The 18,501-nt window shown below is 47.6% G+C and overlaps 1 protein-coding gene across 1 annotated transcript; it reads right to left on the bottom strand.

Annotated features, from left to right (window-relative positions):
* Window positions 1–9,254: 9,254 nt before the first annotated feature.
* On the bottom strand, window positions 9,255–12,670 carry MYF6 (myogenic factor 6). Its single transcript, XM_053406321.1, has 3 exons — window positions 11,679–12,670; window positions 11,374–11,464; window positions 9,255–10,027 (listed from the first exon to the last, which is right to left on the bottom strand). Exons 1-3 carry the CDS (start codon window positions 12,273–12,275, stop codon window positions 9,909–9,911), a joined length of 807 nt encoding a protein of 268 aa, XP_053262296.1. The 5' UTR covers window positions 12,276–12,670; the 3' UTR covers window positions 9,255–9,908.
* Window positions 12,671–18,501: the final 5,831 nt, after the last annotated feature.

Raw genomic sequence — 18,501 nt, 5'->3', positions numbered from 1 at the left:
AGCCCTGTGGAACGCCCTCCCATCAGATGTTAAGGAAATAAACAACTACCTGACTTTTAGAAGACATCTGAAAGCAGCCCTGTTTAGGGAAGTTTTTAATGTTTGATGTTTTATTGTGCTTTTTAATATTCTATTGGGAGCCGCCCAGATGGGCAGGGTATAAAATTATTATTAAGGATTTGTGGAGTGGGGCGCATGGGGTGTTAAAATCTTGACTTGCTTCCCCCCCCCAGCCCCTGCTTCTGCAGAGTCACCGGAAGCCACTGCTCTTTCTGATTTCCTAGCCCAAAGACAGGTTGCTTTAGCCCAAGCAACTCTTGCCCTGCCGCCTTTCCTCCTCCTTCTCTTATTTCCCCCCTTGCTGCGGTTTCATTTTGACAGAGGCTGCGCCGGCGGGAGGCGGCTCCAATCCTGTCTCTGCACCGTTACTGATGCGTCCCAGCTGCCACCGCCCGCCCCGCCCCTCCTCTCAGGGTAAAGTTTCGAGTCTCACAGATCCTGAGCAGCTTGACGCGAGGCGGTGGGAACAGCCTCCCCGGGGTCCCAGCAATTAAGAAGTGCAGCAGGGCAGGCGGAAGGAGGGGGAGCCTCAAGGTGGGCTAGGAAAAGGCTTTTTCGAAAGCCTTCGTCAAGGCCCCAACATGCTTTCCCCAGTTCGCATCCTGCACTTTTTAAGCGCTACTTTTCCTATGGAAAGAGGTCGGCCGCATAGGAAGGGAGAGGGCAGCTTCGATCCGTGTTCCTGAGTCCAGATGCAGAGAAAGCTCTTGCCTTCTGGCAAGGCTTCTTGCTGGCCTGGATGCGAAAAAGGGGGATGGAAGAAGTCCGTCTAGGAAGGCAAAATGCGTTGCTCCGCCCACATTTGCTTCTGGACCCACCCGCTACTGGAATGTGGCCCCCGGAACATTGTCTAGAAAGGAATGCGGCCCTCCACCTGTTGAAAAATGTTTCCTATCTATGATGTAGTGTAGGCGAACGAATCCGAAAAGGAAGTTAAACCATTGACTTCAGTAGACTAATACTGATTTTGTGCGGGTCTTGGGTTCATTTTGTAACTTATTTGTTACTTTTTCACAATAAGAAACACTTTATTTTTCAGCGTTGAAACGCATCGAAAGAGAAGTATTAAAAAGAGAAGTCAAAAGGTATTCAAAGGGGCGTACACAAATACAGACCCAAAGGAAATGTCTTGTATGAACAATTAACAGATGAATTGCCGAGTCCCTTCGCTGCTCAAAGGAGAGCCGTGATTAGGGCTATGTTTACACTTAACACACACACCCCGGAACTTTTACCTGGAACTTTTACTGAGAATTGGAGATCTCGTTCATCTTCACTGTCGTGGATCGATCATCAGTAATAATTGATGATAGACTACTTTACAATAAATAAAAGCGAAAGGTAACAGAGGTGCTTTCAATTAATATTTTAAGGAAAGGTGAATGCGGCATATATATATTTAGTACAGTGGTACCTCGGGTTAAGTACTTAATTAGTTCCGGAGGTCCGTTCTTAACCTGAAACTGGTCTTAACCTGAAGCACCACTTTAGCTAATGGGGCCTCCCGCTGCCGCGCCACTGGAGCACGATTTCTGTTCTTATCCTGAAGCAAAGTTCTTAACCTGAAGCACTATTTCTGAGTTAGCGGAGTCTGTAACCTGAAGGGTATGTAACCCGAGGAACCACTGTATTCACCTTTCCTATAAACAAAAAATGAGCCATTGAATCAACAATACTATATATATATTAATAAGCTAATACATAATGTAAAGCTTTCATTTTAGCGAAGGCGATTTCTGCCTATTATAAAGCACAGGCGTGTCTCTCTCACACACGCTTTGAATATATTCCCCACTTGATACAGGTAAATGTTTTGAGTCATATCTCTCTCTCCTAATAACTTCCCAGCCACCATAGCGTTGGCTAGGGCTAATGGGAGTTGTCGCGAGCACCAGGTTGGCGAACGCTGCTCTAAAGCAGTTTGCAGAGGGGGAGACGCTTACAGAAAATAAACTTCTGGACAACCGGCGGATCCGTTCCTCTGGCTTCGGGGAAGAATCGCCCACCAAGCAAAGAAAGAGGTATCTGGTGTGCTGTAACTCGAGGACTGGCTCGGATGGAGGTTTTGAGCTCGCGGATTCCCCAGGGGCGAAAATTAACCCGTTTACCGATTTATCCTCCGAAGAACACAAATAAACTTGATCTTTTGCAAGCGCCAGCCGCCTTTTCCAGGGCGCTTTCTCTGCAAATCAGCTCGGTGGCTGAGAGGGCCTCGCAGCGGGGCTAATAATACAGTTTGATTCCTATCAGGAGGACCAGAAGCGCTGCGCGTCGCTCGCCTTGTTGCTTCGTGACCTCAGGGGGCATCAAATACTCGAGCAGATGCGCAAAGGGATGGGAAACATGGCTGGTGCAGTCGAAAAGAAATCGTTAAGCAGGCGAGAACTAGCCTGGATGAAGGGTACACCATTAGCTCATAGCGAGCTGATTCTTGTCGGCTGAAAGGAGAATGTGCAGAGACGCCAGTTATTGTGCACATTCGCCAGGCGTTGCTCAGAAAGCGCTTAGTAGTAGCTTTGGCATATTCACCGCCAATGTGCTGTTTAAAAAGTTCGCTTATGGCGAATCTGCACGTTTTCAAGTCAACAGCCCCGAAGCCCCAAATCATCACTTGACAGCCAATCATGCTTCTATCAGGGAGTTTCTGAACGTCTGAAAGTGCAGAGGAGAAAGTGCCTTTACAGGAATGCTGTCAAAATATATGGCAATAAAAGATTTCTTCAGATTTTTGAAGGAGAACTCGGTTTTTTCCCCGGGAGTAGGAGAAAGATTGAGTCTTTTTCGTAGTTTATTTGGAGTTTAGATGCACCCTCACAGAGAAACAAAAAATGAGCCATTGAATCAACAATACTATCAATTTTTCTCAAGCCAGTGGCTGCACCTGATGAGCGCGTTTGAAGCACACCGCCCCCAAAACCATGGAAACTGCAGTTTACCCCTCACAGAGCTTAACAAACTACAGTTTCCCATGATTCTTTCCTGGAAGCTATGTGCTTTAAATTTATGGTGTGTACGCAGCCCAGTGCTTCTTTCTTTCTCTTGAGTAAGAAGCGATCCCTCCAGCCTTCGTTGTGATTATTATTGAAGGGATATTTGCGCTTACAGCACGTCAGCTCTCGTCTCCTTTGTCCAGAGTTTTTGGGAAAGTCCTGGGCTGCTTTCTCCTGCTAAAAGGAGCGCTGGTCTGTGTGTGTCGTCACTCCAGCAAAAGTGCATTTGGTATCTCTCCGAGGAGCCGGCTCCCTTTTTGTAAGCCGATCTCAAAACAAATTTGCAAACGTCCAGCCGGAGAGAGGAACCAGAGAAGCAGGGAGTGGGGGAGCAAAGGAGCCCTCTCCCCCGGAGGAGGCACTTGTGGGAACCGGGCACCGACTGAGTGAGTGAGAGGCTGCACGTGGAGGAGAGAGAGCCGGCAAGAAGTTGACCCGTTCCCTCTCCGACATTTTCAGAGGTCTCTACAGAGCTGTGAAGATTTTTACGCAGGGCTCACGAGAGGCTGGCTAGAGATTGAACCTGCTTTCAGTTCCAGGTCCAGCCAGTATTCAAATCAATGGGAAGTCAAGGGCGAACTAAGCTCTAAGCTCTCATTGCCAGAATTAGTTGCCAAAACTACAGAAGGACAAGGGGTCTGGCCTGCTCCCCTACTTTTGCGTATGTTTCCGCTACACAGGATCTATTCCACATCCCGTGGAAATTCCAATACAGACAGTACTTACATTTTTGCTACAGTATGGGGGAGAAGTTTGCAAATCTTCGTATTTATCAAACGCAAGGTTGTTTGATGTACAGTGGTACCTCGGGTTAAGAACTTAATTCGTTCCGGAGGTCCGTTCTTAACCTGAAACTGTTCTTAGCCTGAAGCACCACTTTAGCTAATGGGGCCTCCCGCTGCTGCCGCGCCACCGGAGCACGATTTCTGTTCTCATCCTGAAGCAAAGTTCTTAACCCGAGGTAATATGTCTGGGTTAGCGCAGTCTGTAACCTGAAGCGTATGTAACCTGAAGCGTATGTATACAGCAAAGATTCGCACGATGTAAGTAAGTGACAGAAGAAAGATAGCAACCGTTTTAGCTGAGTTTAATACGGGAGGCGGGGAATTCACATTGTTGTAACTCGCCCTGGGATCTCATGGCGAAAGGCGGGTAGCAAATGTTGCCGTCGCTTCCTTCTTTGTCAGGAATGCAGGCGGCTCTGCAGCCATGCGCCTTCAGCCAAAGTGTTCTGGGAACAGAAAAACTTCTTAGGACGGCGAGACCGCCGCGATTGATTTGGAAGAGAAGGCTTGGGGAGAAAACCACGGGGCAACATTCAGGTAAAAGAAAGAGATTTTATACAAAGACCCGCTCAGATGGAGATGGCTGAGTTGGCAACACCGGACAAGGGAAAACCTCGAGCTCCGGACGCTGGTCCTCAAGGAAATGATTTCCTCCTTAGAAAGCTCAGTTTTTAACCATTTAACATATACGGGGTGGGGGTGGGGGGCTGGCACCTTCAAGGGGTCCCCAAAGACTCCCCCGCCGCTGGCAGATCCCCTCTCCCCCAAGCTCTACTCGGCTGCGGGGCCCGTCTGCGCCAGAGAGCGCACCTATGTCAACACAGCCGTACCTGCCCCAGCGGCGGGAGGGCTCCGGCCCAGCTGCAGAAGCCATTGGCCTGGACTGGCCGAGATCAAAAGCGGCCTGCGGGAGGCAACAGGAGCATCAGGCCGGGGACAAGAGGCCAGGGACTCCTTTGGGCCCTCGGGTGCGCTGTCCCGGGTTCCTTGTTCCAGAGGCGCTGGCTACGTTTCTCTCCAGGCAGCTGTTTCTCGGGTTGGCAAACTGATGACTATGTACGTATGTATTAAATTTGTATGCCGCAGTTCACCCGTAGATCTCAGGGCGGTTCACAACATGGCATTCTGAAACAATCTGGTGAATTCAGCTCCTTCCACCACCAGCCAGCCAGCCCCATCTAAACAAGGCAGCAGTTTCAACAGCTAGAAATGAATTCAACAGATGCTCATTAAAGCAAGCAATTCGAGCATGGATCCTAGCTGAGGGTCGGGCGGCCGGGTGAGGTGGGGAAGCTTGTTGGTTCTCACTGGAAGGATGAATGGCCAACTGGGGTTCGGGTTCAGATGATACACTGGTGGGTTTCAAGCCACTAGAGTTCCCCCGAAACTGCGTGCAGTTGAGGGTGGAGGAGATGGAACGCTGTTCAGATTCACGATGCATTCTAGTTATTTTGTATGAGTCTATGGACGGTGAAAAAGAGCATCGGATTGGCTCCATGCTCAGGATTCTGTTACACAAGTTCAGCAAACAGATGAAGCGGATTTATTTTTTCAGCAAAGAGCCATGACCATCTTATTGACATGACAAAGGGTGCTTTGGGGCGGGGTGTGTGCGTGTAATATTCCAAACAGGTCATTGATATATTGCAAAGAGGTCAATGTCAACATTTTTTAAAAAAAATGTATCAGACATCACCTACAAAGGGTAAATTGGATTATTATTATTATTATTATTATTATTATTATTATTGGGTGCAGTATGGACTGGCAATTTGACAGGGCCAGGCCAATATATTTTGGCACCTCATGTGCCCCCCCCGCCACACCTGGCCTCATGGGGGGCTGCTGGCCTCGAATTTTGATGACAACGGCATCACATGGACACTGAAAACAAGCAAACTAGTATGCATGCGGAACTCCAATTTTCATTTTTATAAATACCGTACTAGGTTAAGGTCTGGTTAACAACAATAACCATTTTTAAAAAATGTATACAAATTTTCCCCCCCTCCCCGTTCTGTTTTGTTTTCTACATGGGTTCTATTTCTTTCTCTCCCTCCTCCCTTTCTTTTCCCCATCTTATCTTACTCTGTGCACTTGTATTTTTTTATCTTTAATTAAAGAATATATATATATATATATATATATATATATATATATATATATATATATATATAATTCCAACCCCAACATTAACATCCATCTGAAAGCTCTCAAAATTCTAGTGGATCTAAATCATCAGAATCCAGCAGGGTAAACAATGTGCCCTATCTTATAGAGTTGTCGTGAAGACTACCGTGAAGCGCTTTGAGCTCTCTGAAGCTCCATATCGGTTATGGCAGGCTTCCTCAACCTCGGCCCTCCAGATGTTTTGAGACTACAATTCCCACCATCCCTGACCACTGGTCCTGCTAGCTAGGGATCATGGGAGTTGTAGGCCAAAAACATCTGGAGGGCCGAGGTTGAGCAAGCCTGGGTTATGGTATTGTGAGAGAGAGTGCATGAGGCCATCAGCTTGCTGAAACTCGGCAAGTCTGGGACTGGACAGTGCCTGAATGGGAGACTGAGAAGCATGTTGGGAGAAATGGCAGGAAATATACAACAACAACAAAACAAGAAGAAGAAGAAGAAGAAGAAGAAGAAGAAGAAGAAGAAGAAGAAGAAGAAGAAGAAGAAGAAGAAGCAATCTATTATTGGATTGTTGCCTATAGACGCTCTGCAGTAAGAGACACATTGCCTCTGCAACCACCCCATTATCTGCTCAATGCAAAGATCTGCCAAGCACAGTACTCCCCCATAGTTTGTTAAGGGTGCTGGGAATTGTAGTTCCATGTGGGTTAAAGTACAGTCCCCAGGATTTTTTTGAGAAAACCGGGCGCTTTAATTGTCTGGTGTGGATGTGAGGCCAGGGGCAGGAGCGGAAAGATCTCCTAATCTCTGAGGTCCATCAGATGAATCAAGGATGTAGGAAGTCCAACCTGCAGGTAAAGTTGACCTTGTTTCAATCAGCCCCAAGCCGAATAAATCTCTTTCCTTCGTTCTCCAGCTGCTCCTTTTGCAGACCACCTTCTCCCTGGCCTGGTGGGTGGGCTTAGGGGAGCAAATAAAGGGGGTGGGGTGGAGAGACCTCTCACTAGATCCAGACACAAAACCTGCTTATCTTTCTCCAGAGTTGTGCTTCCAACGGCCGCGTTTGCTTTGGCTTTAGAGTTAGGTAAAGATTATCATTCTTAATATCAAATCCAAACAGTGTAATTGCAAACACACCCGGGGTCTCTTTGGCTGCAGCCACAGAGGTCGCGTTGGGCTGGGGGGGGGCAGGTCCGGGGAGAGAGACTATTTTCTTTCTTTAATGAGAAACCTTCTTGGAAGTCCCGTTTACTCCAAACAATTTCTCACGTTACTGCGCTTTGCAGGGAGAAGACAAGGACGGAAGGGGAACCCAACACCGTTTGGTAAGGCTAAAATATCACAAGGAAGAGCTGGGACTAGGCGGGGACGCACAGACATTGGCGGGGGGGGGGATAGTTTTCGTTCCTGGCTGCTGTTTCCTTCGGATGGTCTGGGGCTCCTAAAAATTTTCCCGCTTTCGAGATCGACAGAGTCGCGCCAGGGACAGTTTGGTCTCTCAAGGCTGAGGGACTCTTCCCTGCAGACCCTTTCAACTTCAAAATATCGGAGTAAAATTCTCATCTTGTAACTAAGATGCCGGATTGGAGTCCTCTGCGCACTTACTCGGGAATAAATCCTACTGAAAAGAATAGGACAAAATGCTGAGGTCAGGCGAAATTATATAACACGTGGAACTGAATCGACACCGTGAATCTATCCCTCTTTACTCGGAAGTAAGTCCTAGGGCCTTACTTCCGCGTAAGCGGGCCCAGAACTGCCCTTCTACAAGGCGACACCATGAAAGTTTGCTTGACAAATCATGATTATTCTATCATACGAACAGCTCAGACCTGAGCTATTCTCTATTGAGGATGGAGCGTGATAAAAAAAATCGGGCAGGCGCAATTTTGCCTGTGAATCACACACGCACACAGAGTCCATGTTTACTCAGAAGAAAGTCGCACGGATTTCCATGTGCCTTACTCCCAAGTAAGTGAACGCAGGATCGAGACTTTAGGATGATGCAAAGAATGATGTTCGGACAGCCACAGCCCGTTAAGATAGGAAGGCAAGGGAAAATCTCCAGATCAGCAGTCTCTGAATGAGAGGCTGAGAGCTCTGCCACCCTTGAGATTATTATTATTATTAATAATAATAATAATAATAATAATGCTGCAACTCGCCCTGGGACCTTAAGGTAAAGGGCGGGTAATTATTATTGTTGCTGTTATTATTAATAATAATAATAACATTATAGTAAAAATAATTTAAACAAGTTGCAATCATAAACATCATGAGAGTCCCAGAACATAATTAAAGTAGCAGCACCAAACCACAAAATACGCAGAACCGGGACAAACCCACAAAGCGCCTTGCAGAGAATTGGAAACGTTGCCTCTCGCTCTGCATGGTGAGGCTGGCGGGGACGCAGGAGGAGGGCAGGGAAGAGAGACGTGGGGGAGGGTTGTGGATTCTTGGTGGTCGCCCCTTCCTGGGATGATAAACAACTCTGGTTACAACTAAGGGCTGTTCTCCCTGGGAGGAAGAGGCTCGCCTTGCCAGCCTCAGAAGCGGATTGTTTTCCTCCGGAGGTGCGCGCTTGGCCCCTTCCTCTCAGCCACTTAACCCCTTCATCACGTGAGACGCCCCTTCTTCACATCTCAAGGGACTGGACAGCCTCCTGTCGGAGCCTCTGGATCTCACGCCCATCCATTCTGCTTCAAACAAGGCTGGTGTGCAACCCAGGCGCACAACCCGCAAATGGGGAGGGGGGAGAGGGAATAGATTCTGGCAATATGCGGAGATCGGATGCAAAAGGCACACCCGGAGGAGCGATTTCTGGAAAGTCGGCAAAAGAACAAGAAAAGCGTGGATTCGCGGCACTAGATGCGCTTTGAATGCATGAGGCCTAGCGACTTGAGAAGACATACAGAACGGGAGGTTGCTGGGGACAAGGAAGAAGGCAAGCCACAAATAATGAAAGTGCTCTCTCTCGCTCTTTCTGTTCCTAAGCTATTTACTCTGCTGTTGTCCCATTCATTTTACGACTTCAGAGGAGGCATTCGTACTATTTCAGTAGAACAAATGGCCAGAGCTCGATCTTAAAATAATCCCACGCACGAGGAAATGCCATCCGTTTCAATAACCGGTAGTACGTTTCTGAAAAAGCGGTCTCGATTGTTTCTTTTGGGGGGTCGGGGTCAGAGAAAGAGAAAGAACCCATATCATTTATCTCCCTCCCCCCCCAGCTTAGAGTCTTCCGCTGAATCACACAAACGCCAAAAGGCTAAAAATATTCAAGCATACCTTCTTTTTTTACACAAAGAGATTTATTTTACAACCTTGGAAACTTTATCTAGCTTTTCTTATATACAGGATCACTTTCCACATTTTAAATAGATAATTTTTTTTGTCTTTGTTAAAAAAGGGAATAAGAGATAAAGAAAAGTACTAACATTATATACAAAAACAAAACCCACGCAAACACAAACCCTAAATCTCAGGAACTTTAAAAAAAAGAGAGAGAAGAGAATACAAGGCAACCAGGAACTTCCTTCAAACAGGAATGAACTGTGTTACCCAAAGAAAAGACCCTCAGTAAACCACAAGGCAATATATTAATTATAAAAGGAGAGGGTTGGGGTGGTCGAGGCAACGTTCGGTAAAATAAAAATACCTCCGAAAATTGGTTTTGCGATGGGGGGGCGGGGTGGAAATGCAAGCGGGCCGGCGCACTTTTGTCGGAGGGCAAAACTTCCTTTTAAGAAGATGCGTTTTTTATTTGTTCAGCTGTGTGTTCTTTTCCACAACGCCGCCCTCCACCCCATCTAGGATTTCCAGAAGATTAAATTAATTGTGATTTAGTCCAAAGGGCGAAGTGGAGGGGGAGGGGCGGAGAGGGAGGGAGAGAGACCGTCCCTTGCGGGGCTACTGCATGTTTCCAAAAATACTACCAGGCCGGCTACTTCTCCACGACTTCCTCCCCGCTGGGTACTTTGCGGTCTTCCGACGAGATGCTATCCACGATAGAGGAGAGGCAACGGAGGCTGCTCGACGCGGACGAGTCGCCAAGGGGATTCCCTGGGTTTGGAAGGGGGGAAATGCAGTTTAGCGCACGCGGGATCGGGGCCGCATCCTACTCATGAGCCACTTGTGTTTCTGAACCGAAAAGCACCCACAGAATCCCACGGCAGGAGCCCTTCAAAAACCCACACACAGATCATGGAAGGGGCGGACAGGCGCGTCAGATCTGTTTTGTTGCAAAAAGGTGGAATCCCAAGATCTACCAACCCAAAGTCAGGTGCAAAAGGCAGGCAGTTTAGAATAAAATCGTGATGGTGGAGATTCTGAATCCGGCCATTTATTGTCAGCACGGGGCTCACACTTCTGGTTACCACCTATATATATTCGTTTCCTCCGCCGAATTCAAGGAGTTGGGGTCTCATCGTTAAAAGAATTGGCAGCCGGAATCCCTTGCAGATCTATTCCAAATGAGAGATCGACCACCCAGGGGACCCCTCCGTGTGTTATCACCTTTCTGGGACACACGCCACTTAGACAGATGCAGCAGACTGACAGGGTTAGCCCACCCCACCCCCGCAACCGGGAGTTATTTAGAAACGTGAATCCCATTCATTTCCAGCAAGGATTTTGCTCACAAGCCCAAAACATCCAAAGTAAACTAGCACAACGTTTTCTAGTTGTGGGGGGGTTTGCGCCTCTCAGAGGACGTGTTTTTAGGATCACAGGCTGAGGAGGACCCTATTGCGAAATGTGCCGCTGAAAGAATCGGGTCCGCTTTCAAGTCAGTGAGCTCAGGACGGAGTGGGGATGCTGTGTGCTGCGATCCTGCAGGCAACTCCCGAGGCAATTCACTCTCCTGAGCCATCCAACGGGAGCTCTCCAGGAAAGAAACCCATTGGGGAGATTACCCAGGTTTGGCCTGATAAAGGAGCGGAACAGGTGCAACTCGCAGCTGGTGTTGAAAGGAAACGTGGCGATTCCTTCTGTGCGCTTCTCCTTAGGACAGAGAGCGCGCTTGCAAACTTAAGTACCCGCGCTGTAGAGAGGAGGTCCTGCTCAGCTCAGGATCGCACTGCGCCTGATTTATTAGGGCAGAAACTTTCAAAGGCGTCTGTGTGCCGCCCCCTCCCCTTCCATTCCAAACCAGGCACCATCTCTCGGGGAAAGAGTCCCTTGGGAAGCAGGGCTGCTCCAGAGGACCCGTCGGCGCCAGAAAAGTGGGACTTTGCGTGTGTGTGCGCAAATGTAAGTAGCCAAACCAGGCGAATCCTGCGAAGTGAAAGCATTTGGGCTGCGGGTGGGGAAGAGAGGGCGTAGTGGGGGGCACAACAATCCCGAGTCTCCCAGCCAGATGAAACACCCCACTCCACACCCCCAGTCTCCTTGTCAGCGTGGAGCTTTACCTTCCTTGGCGCCGATGGGCAGCGCCCTGGAATGCTCCGAGCCGCTGGGCCAGTCGGCGCTGCAGGGGCTCAAGAAGTCGGGCGGGGGCACCTGAGGAAGGAAGGAAGGAGAGAAAGAGAGAGAGTTGGGGGCGGGAGTGGGGCAGGGGCAGGGGAAGAGGGAGGGGGCTGGCACGAAAGGGGAGTGCCGATCGGCGGCGGCAGCAGCAGCAGATCCGCCGCTGGCCCGGCTGCGCCCCCCTCGCCAACTCGGAGCGGGGCTAAGGGAGGCGACCGCGCCTTTTGCGCGCGGCAGTGGCGCTTACATGGCCCTGCTTGGCGGTGCCGGCGAAGGCGTCTCCGACGGCGCCCCCGTTGGCGGGCAGCAGGAGCTGCTGGTGGCTCTTGTCCTGCTGGTCGAGGCGGTGCAGGAGGTCCTGGAGCCTCTCGATGTAGCTGATGGCGCTGCGCAGGATCTCCACCTTGGGCAGGCGCTGGTTGGGGTTGGCCACCGTGCGCCTCTTGAGCGCCTCGAAGGCCTCGTTGATCTTCTTCAGGCGCCTCCTCTCGCGCAGCGTGGCCGCCTTGCGCCGGTCGGTGGGCGCCGACTTCCGTTTGCACGTCTTGCAAGCCCACATGAGGCACTGGCCCGGGCAGTGGGGCGCCTGCAGGCCCGGCGGCGCCAGCACGTGCTGCTCCTCGTCGGCCCCGATGCTGCTGCTGCCGCTGCTGCTGTCGCCCCCGCCGCCCCCTCCGGCCTCCGGGGCCAGCTGGTCGGGGCACGAGCTGGGCGACAAGGGGCCCTCGCTGCCCGGGTACAGCGGCGACCCCTCGTCGGCCATGTCCAGGGCCTGCAGGCCTCCATGGTCGCCGGCGTCCAAGTAGAAGAAATAGGAGCCGGGCTCGAAAAGGTCCATCATCATGGCTCTCCCGCCGCCTCTGCGCGCCTCTCTCGGAGGGGCTCCCGACCGAGAAGCCCCCGCAGAGAAGCCGCCCGGCCCGGCGGAATTTAATTAGCGCGCTGACATCAGGGCCCCCGGCTGCTTTATATATAGAGTCGCCGCTGAAACCCTATCCCCGGTTTAGCTGTCGCGGCGCATCACCCTCGGCGAGCCCGGCCAACACGACGCTCCTTCTGGGTGCTGCTGCTGCTGGCCGGACAGAGCGACAGCCAGAGACCATCCTCGCCTAGTCGAGGAAGAGCAGGCCTTGGGGAGAGATCCCCTTCTCCCCAAAGCCCGCTCCCAGCTTTCTGAACCCCAGACCTGTCCAGCACAGCCAGAGTGACAAAGTTGGACACGTGGGATTCGCTTGCTGGCATGGGCGTGAGTGAAATGCAGCAGGTTGGTTTTAGGCCAAAGGGCTTCAAACGAAAATCCCCTCTCCCTTCCCAGCCTTGGGCTAAGTATAGAACTCTGGCTAGGCTCTAATGATTATACTTGCAAATAGGCCAGGTAATAACTTTGTGGGGTTGTGCTTTTTTAAAAAAACAAACAACAACAGAATAATTAATTAATTAATTAATTAGTACCCCGCCCATCTGGGCAACAGCATGTCACTCTTAAGGCCTAAATGCCTTAGGACCAGCTCAAGGGCGCAAAGCAAGGATGGGGATCTTGTGGTCCTCTGGATGTTGCTGGAGCACATCTCCCATCAACCTTGACAGCTGGTTGTGCTAGCAGCAGGGGCTGGTGGAAGTTGGGAATCCACAAGTTTTCAATCCCTATGATAAAGCGAAAGTAGCCTGGGACCTGCTGCTGGTAGTGCTTGGGCTTCTTGAAGAGGAATTGGGAAACTTCTAGCATCCTCCAGGTGTTGTAGGACAACTCTTGTCACCACTGGCCACACTGGCTGAGACTTACGGGGGTTGGAGCCGAACAATGCCAGGAGGGTGACACAGGTTCCCGATCCCTGCTCCAGGGGATGCTGCCAGGAAGAAGAGCCTCAGCCTCTAATACTGCTGGTGGTGATGATGTCTCTGGGCTCTGTTCCTGGCATCTCCTGAACTATGTTCTGTCTAGTGAGACTTCAGGTTAAATTGCTGGATTAAGGGCAAGATAGAAATAATTTAACCAATCACAAAACCAGGCTGGTTCTTGCCGCTGTGCACTGAGTGGGCCTGTGCCTTATCCAGCCCACCTCAAATTGTTCAGCTTGCAATTCAGCTTGCAATTGTTCAGCTCGCAACTTGTACTTTGTCTGTTTTGGAACAGACCATGTGCTTGGGTTCAGATGTAACGCTAAGCCAAACCATGGCTTGGCCTTGGGTAGTGCAGTGGCAGCAGAACCGGGAGTAGAGCGTAGTGGCCCCAGTTTCTAGCACACTTGCACATTTATGCTTAGCCACAATTTAGTGTTATGCACAAACTGAACCACTGTGATGCTGCAGATACAAAGTGATGAACGGAGGTGAGCCAGCCATTCCTCTGGGTGTGCATGAAAAAACAACTAATCTGTGGTGAGACAATTGGATAGCTAAGTCAAACCTACTTGGCAAGACAATTTTTATTATGTCGCCACTTCTCTGGATATATGATCTGGATAGATGCTCTGCTTGTATCTATGGCCATAGGGTATTTCAGTTAGTTTAGGGATTAAATTGCGGAGAAAGATACATTTTTATGAATGCCAAGAAGATGTCTTTCAATATGTCAGAGGTGACTAACCTGTGACCCTCCAACCCCAGCCTGCATGACCAATGGTTAGGTCAGCAACGTGAGAAAAGACACAGGTTAGCCACCCTTGCTATATGGGACTAGGAACACAGCACAACTGAGTTTAAGAGGCAGGCTGTTTTTCTGCCAGTTTCCCCATTCCTGTGTTGCAATTTATTCCTGGGCCTTTTTTGTTTTTGTAAAAATCTGATACCAATTAAACTATTTTGATTTTTCCACTGGTATCAGAGTCAACGGGCTTTCGTTTTTAATGAGTAGATACTGGGGGATTAGACACCAGACCTCTCTAACTCTGACATGAGATTGGCTCATCCATAATGAAAAGGAGGGGAAGGAAGAGTTAAACTTAATATGTCCACTTTTCCTTTTCCTTTTTCTCCTAGGAGCACCATAGTTACCTTGCAAATGTCCTTGTCCATTTGCAATGACTGATATGCCATTGCCTCACCCTTTTCCACCCTTCTTTAAGATTATTACTGTTTTAATTATCTTTTTTATTATTTTATAGTCTAAAATCGGAAACTTGACCAGAAGTGGTGCAAATTTCATATTTCAGACATGAAAAAAGTTCTAATCTGTCGTTTTCAGAAAGCTGCTTTGCAGCTGAAAAAAGCAAAATAGTGTGGTCAATATTTCATTTTTTTGTAAAATCCCTAATTTTGAAACAGTCGCATTGACTTGATTTTTCGATGTGAATCCACACATTTATCTCATTAAGCAACAAAGTTTTTCTGTGATGGCTGATTTCCTACTTGTGCAAAACAGCTTCTACTTGGAGAAGTGGGTGGGGCAACACAAAAATGTGACCACATCAGGGAAAATGCGTGAAAAATACGATTTTCTGTACATGACCACTTTTCAGTTTTTCCCATGGGGCTGTTTCACGCATATGGATTCCCACATGAAAATGAAGCTATTGGGAGAACTTCACACTTCAGAAATAGTCTTGTTAATTGGCCTTGGGACTGAAATTCCAAATTCTTGTTATAATGCAAAGAATGTGTCGCATGGAGTACAATTTTATGACGAAATTATGGGCAAAGAATGCCACCTTTAGCTGGGATCCAAAATGCAAAAGATACTGATAGATACAGATGCACAGACAATGGTTCGTACCAAAAAAAAACCCAACTGTGGCAATTTATACAAGACAAATGAGGTAAGTCTGTGCATCTCTGGTATTGATAATAACCTCACTTTCTGTGCCCTCCTCACTCCATAGCATTCCCTTGCACCAACCCCTTTGACGGGATTGAGGACTACTGCTGTCCAGGTGCTGGGAGTATGTCCAGCTCCAAGTGATGGATTGAGGATACAGTGGTACCTTGGGTTACAGACGCTTCAGGTTACAGACGCTTCAGGTCATAGACTCCGCTAACCCAGAAATAGTACCTCGGGTTAAGAACTTTGTTTCAGGATAAGAACAGAAATCATGCTGCTGCGGTGCAGCGGCAGTGGTAGGCCCCATTAGCTAAAGTGGTACCTCAGGTTAAGAACAGTTTCAGGTTAAGAATGGATCTCCGGAACGAATTAAGTTCTTAACCCGAGGTACCACTGTGTACTGTAAGTTGACTTCCTGCTGTGCTGATGCTGGGACCCTAATGCTCAGTCCTGGAGATCCTAGGACTGCATCACCAACTCCCCAGCCATTGTGGACCATAGGGAAGAGCTGTAAATTTTCCATAAGGGTGCTTGCTCTCATTCTGAAATATCTTCATTCTGAAACAAATATATCTCCTCCTTAAATGTGAAGCCAGTTCACACATGCATATACTGTACATTGCTTGATCTTTTAAAATGTCATTACTTCGGACTTCAACACTTGCAGATGAGTATGTAAGTAGACTGTACAGTATTTAAAGTGTTGTGGGAATGCACGAGACTCACACTGCACATTTAATGAAGATTTATACAGGAGACCGTCATATACATCTCCGATCTTCTGTTTGAGGGGAAAGGATGCATGCGTTACATTTCATCTGATATTTCACACATTCAGTATGTTATTTGATGGTGCAGTTATTTATACATGGCACTTATCAGCACATATAAATGACAAGCTGTCACATTTATCAAGTGAAATAACTCTGGATTAGATATGTTTGGATCTAGGGCACCTCTGACTATGAATTTGTGGGATCTAGTTGAAGACGAATCATGCAGAATTGCCTTCCTTGGAGGTGTGTCTGGCACAAGCATTATTATTAGGTGCTGGTTGGAAGCCTTGTCATTCAAGCCATTGGAGGAAGCAGTTAGGAGGACCACATTTCCCCTCCTCAGTCCGCAGCCCGACTTGGGCCTGCAGCTGCAAGGTGGCAATGGGCAGGGATTTCTGCATATGCTCTACTGCTTGTTACAAGCTAGTTCAGAGACAGCAGCAAGAGGGCTAAGTAGTTTGTGTTTGGTGTGCAGAGTTTGCCTCCTGAGGCTTTTTAAGCGCACTTGCTACAATCAAGCACTATTTACCGGTAACTTCTGGATAGCTCAGTGCGTGGTGCTGATAGCACCAGGGTTACAGGTTTGATCCCCATTTGGGACAGCTAGGACAGCTACTTATTCCTGCATTTCAGGGGCTTGGACTAGATAATTCGCAGGGTCCCTTCCAAATCTATGATTCTATGATTATTAATAACATCACCATCCATCTTTCACACCATTTATGTATGAAAATAAAATTATTTAATCATACCCCACCATCAATATTTGACCTGTATTGAAGTCAAAGGGCAAATATTTGTTTGATGTGTGTTTATCATTGGAATTTACATCCCATGCGCCTGATAGACCGTTAGGGTAGTTTATAATGCTAAATAATAAAAAAATACACTCAAATGCATTTAAAAGCACCAAAATGCAACTGATGAAAAGTGGCAGGATCTGAAATCTAAACAGCACCATGTAAGAACCTCACAGTGACAAAACAGTTTTTGTGCAAAGGTTAATGGGGTGGGGGCAGAGGCACCACAAAAAGGTGGCATCAGTGTAGATGTCAGGCAAGCATCCTTGGGGAGGGCATTCCACAACCAGTGTGATGATGCGGACAAGACCCTCTCCCTCTTACCTGACACACGCTAGATGGGGAGAGGACAGGAATAAGCAAAGGTTGAGACAGGCTTCAGATGCTGTGATCCCAAGCCATGAAGGTTTTTAAAGGTCAAAATCAGCACTTTAATTTGGACCCATTCCACTGTAAAGTACAGTGTAATACGATCATATCTAATCCTGATTTGTAATCTTGCAGCTGTATTTTGAACAAACTGCAGTTTCTAAGCATGTGGGGAAATTCATATTTCAAAGCAACTGAAAGAATGAGCAGGTACCTAGTTATGTTTTAATAATTTAAGCACACACAATCCTATTGAAACATACTATATGTTAAACGTTAACTCTTGTACACATATCTTTGAAATGTAGGCAATTATTTTTTCCAATTAATACTTGCTAATATCGCATAGCTCTAGAATAATAAAAATTTTGTGGACATATATGAATAAAGGTGAGACTCAATCAGAAAATCTATTTGGATGGCCGATTTTCTGTTTGATCTTTTTGTTTCTGTTCTTGGTAGAGGCGTCTTACTTTGCTGAGATCTTGGCTGGGCAAGTGTTACTAATTATTATTGTTGCCCTTTGAACAGAAATGGACTTTTGTGTTCAGATCAGTTACAAGTCCCTCTCGTCGTCTCGAGGTGCAACCTTGCTAACTAAACAGACGCTTCTACTTTAAAAAAGGAAGGCAGTGTTTTATTACCGTTCTCACATTGGGTGGTTATGATGCATAGTTCTAAGTGGCAGATGCCTTCATGCCTGTGTCATGGTCTGCAGTGACAAATCACCACCACTGCATAAACACATTTATTCTATAGCAAGATATCCCCATTTGTAATGGTGGCAGCAGGGATTTCACAGTCAAAGGATGGTCACTGAGCACTGTTCAAAAGCTAACCTGCACAATTATTGAAGGTCAATTTATATGAAATGTTGCCATTGCTGAGACACAGGGGACTTAATGATGCTTTTATTCCTGAAATTACATGCAACACTCACTGCATTTTCATGTAAAAATGTAGCACTTAGCCTATAATTGGGATAATCATTGCATTTTCTCCATGTGTTTTTGTGGTTTGGAAAGTGCCTAACAACCCTCTTGATCACCTTCTCAGACAGATAGCGAAAACAAGATTTAAACCACCTTGATTGTGACTACAGTATGTAGTATACAGTTTTTATAGTTAAAATTAGTTAAGCTTTAGTTATTCCACTTTAAGAGGAAATTTTGGAGAACAGTTGCAGCATACAACAGTGAATGGTATTCATACAAGGAACTTTCTGTAGTGTAGAAGGCACCATAGAGATACTGAGCAGGGAAGTTTCTTGTTCAACCTGTTCCTGTCATTTCCTGGCACCCATTCCATTTGGAATGGGCACCAGAGGCCATTTACTGTGGGTCAAACAGCTGGATCTAAATTAGGGGC

This window comes from Podarcis raffonei, chromosome 10 (assembly GCF_027172205.1).
Source record: "Podarcis raffonei isolate rPodRaf1 chromosome 10, rPodRaf1.pri, whole genome shotgun sequence".
NCBI lineage: Eukaryota > Metazoa > Chordata > Lepidosauria > Squamata > Lacertidae > Podarcis > Podarcis raffonei.
The sequence above is the reverse complement of the archived record's forward strand: the minus strand, read 5'-3'. Positions and strand labels throughout refer to the sequence as shown.

What these genes read in the sequence shown, in the direction of transcription:
- MYF6 (XM_053406321.1), bottom strand. Translation starts at nt 12,275, where the DNA reads ATGATGATGGACCTTTTCGAGCCCGGCTCCTATTTCTTCTACTTGGAC. An exon ending in GCACCGCCAAGCAGGGCCAT is followed by an intron (nt 11,465 to 11,678) that starts GTAAGCGCCACT and finishes TTCCTTCCTCAG; the next exon opens with GTGCCCCCGCCCGACTTCTT. An exon ending in GCCCATCGGCGCCAAGGAAG is followed by an intron (nt 10,028 to 11,373) that starts GTAAAGCTCCAC and finishes TTCCAAACCCAG; the next exon opens with GGAATCCCCTTGGCGACTCG.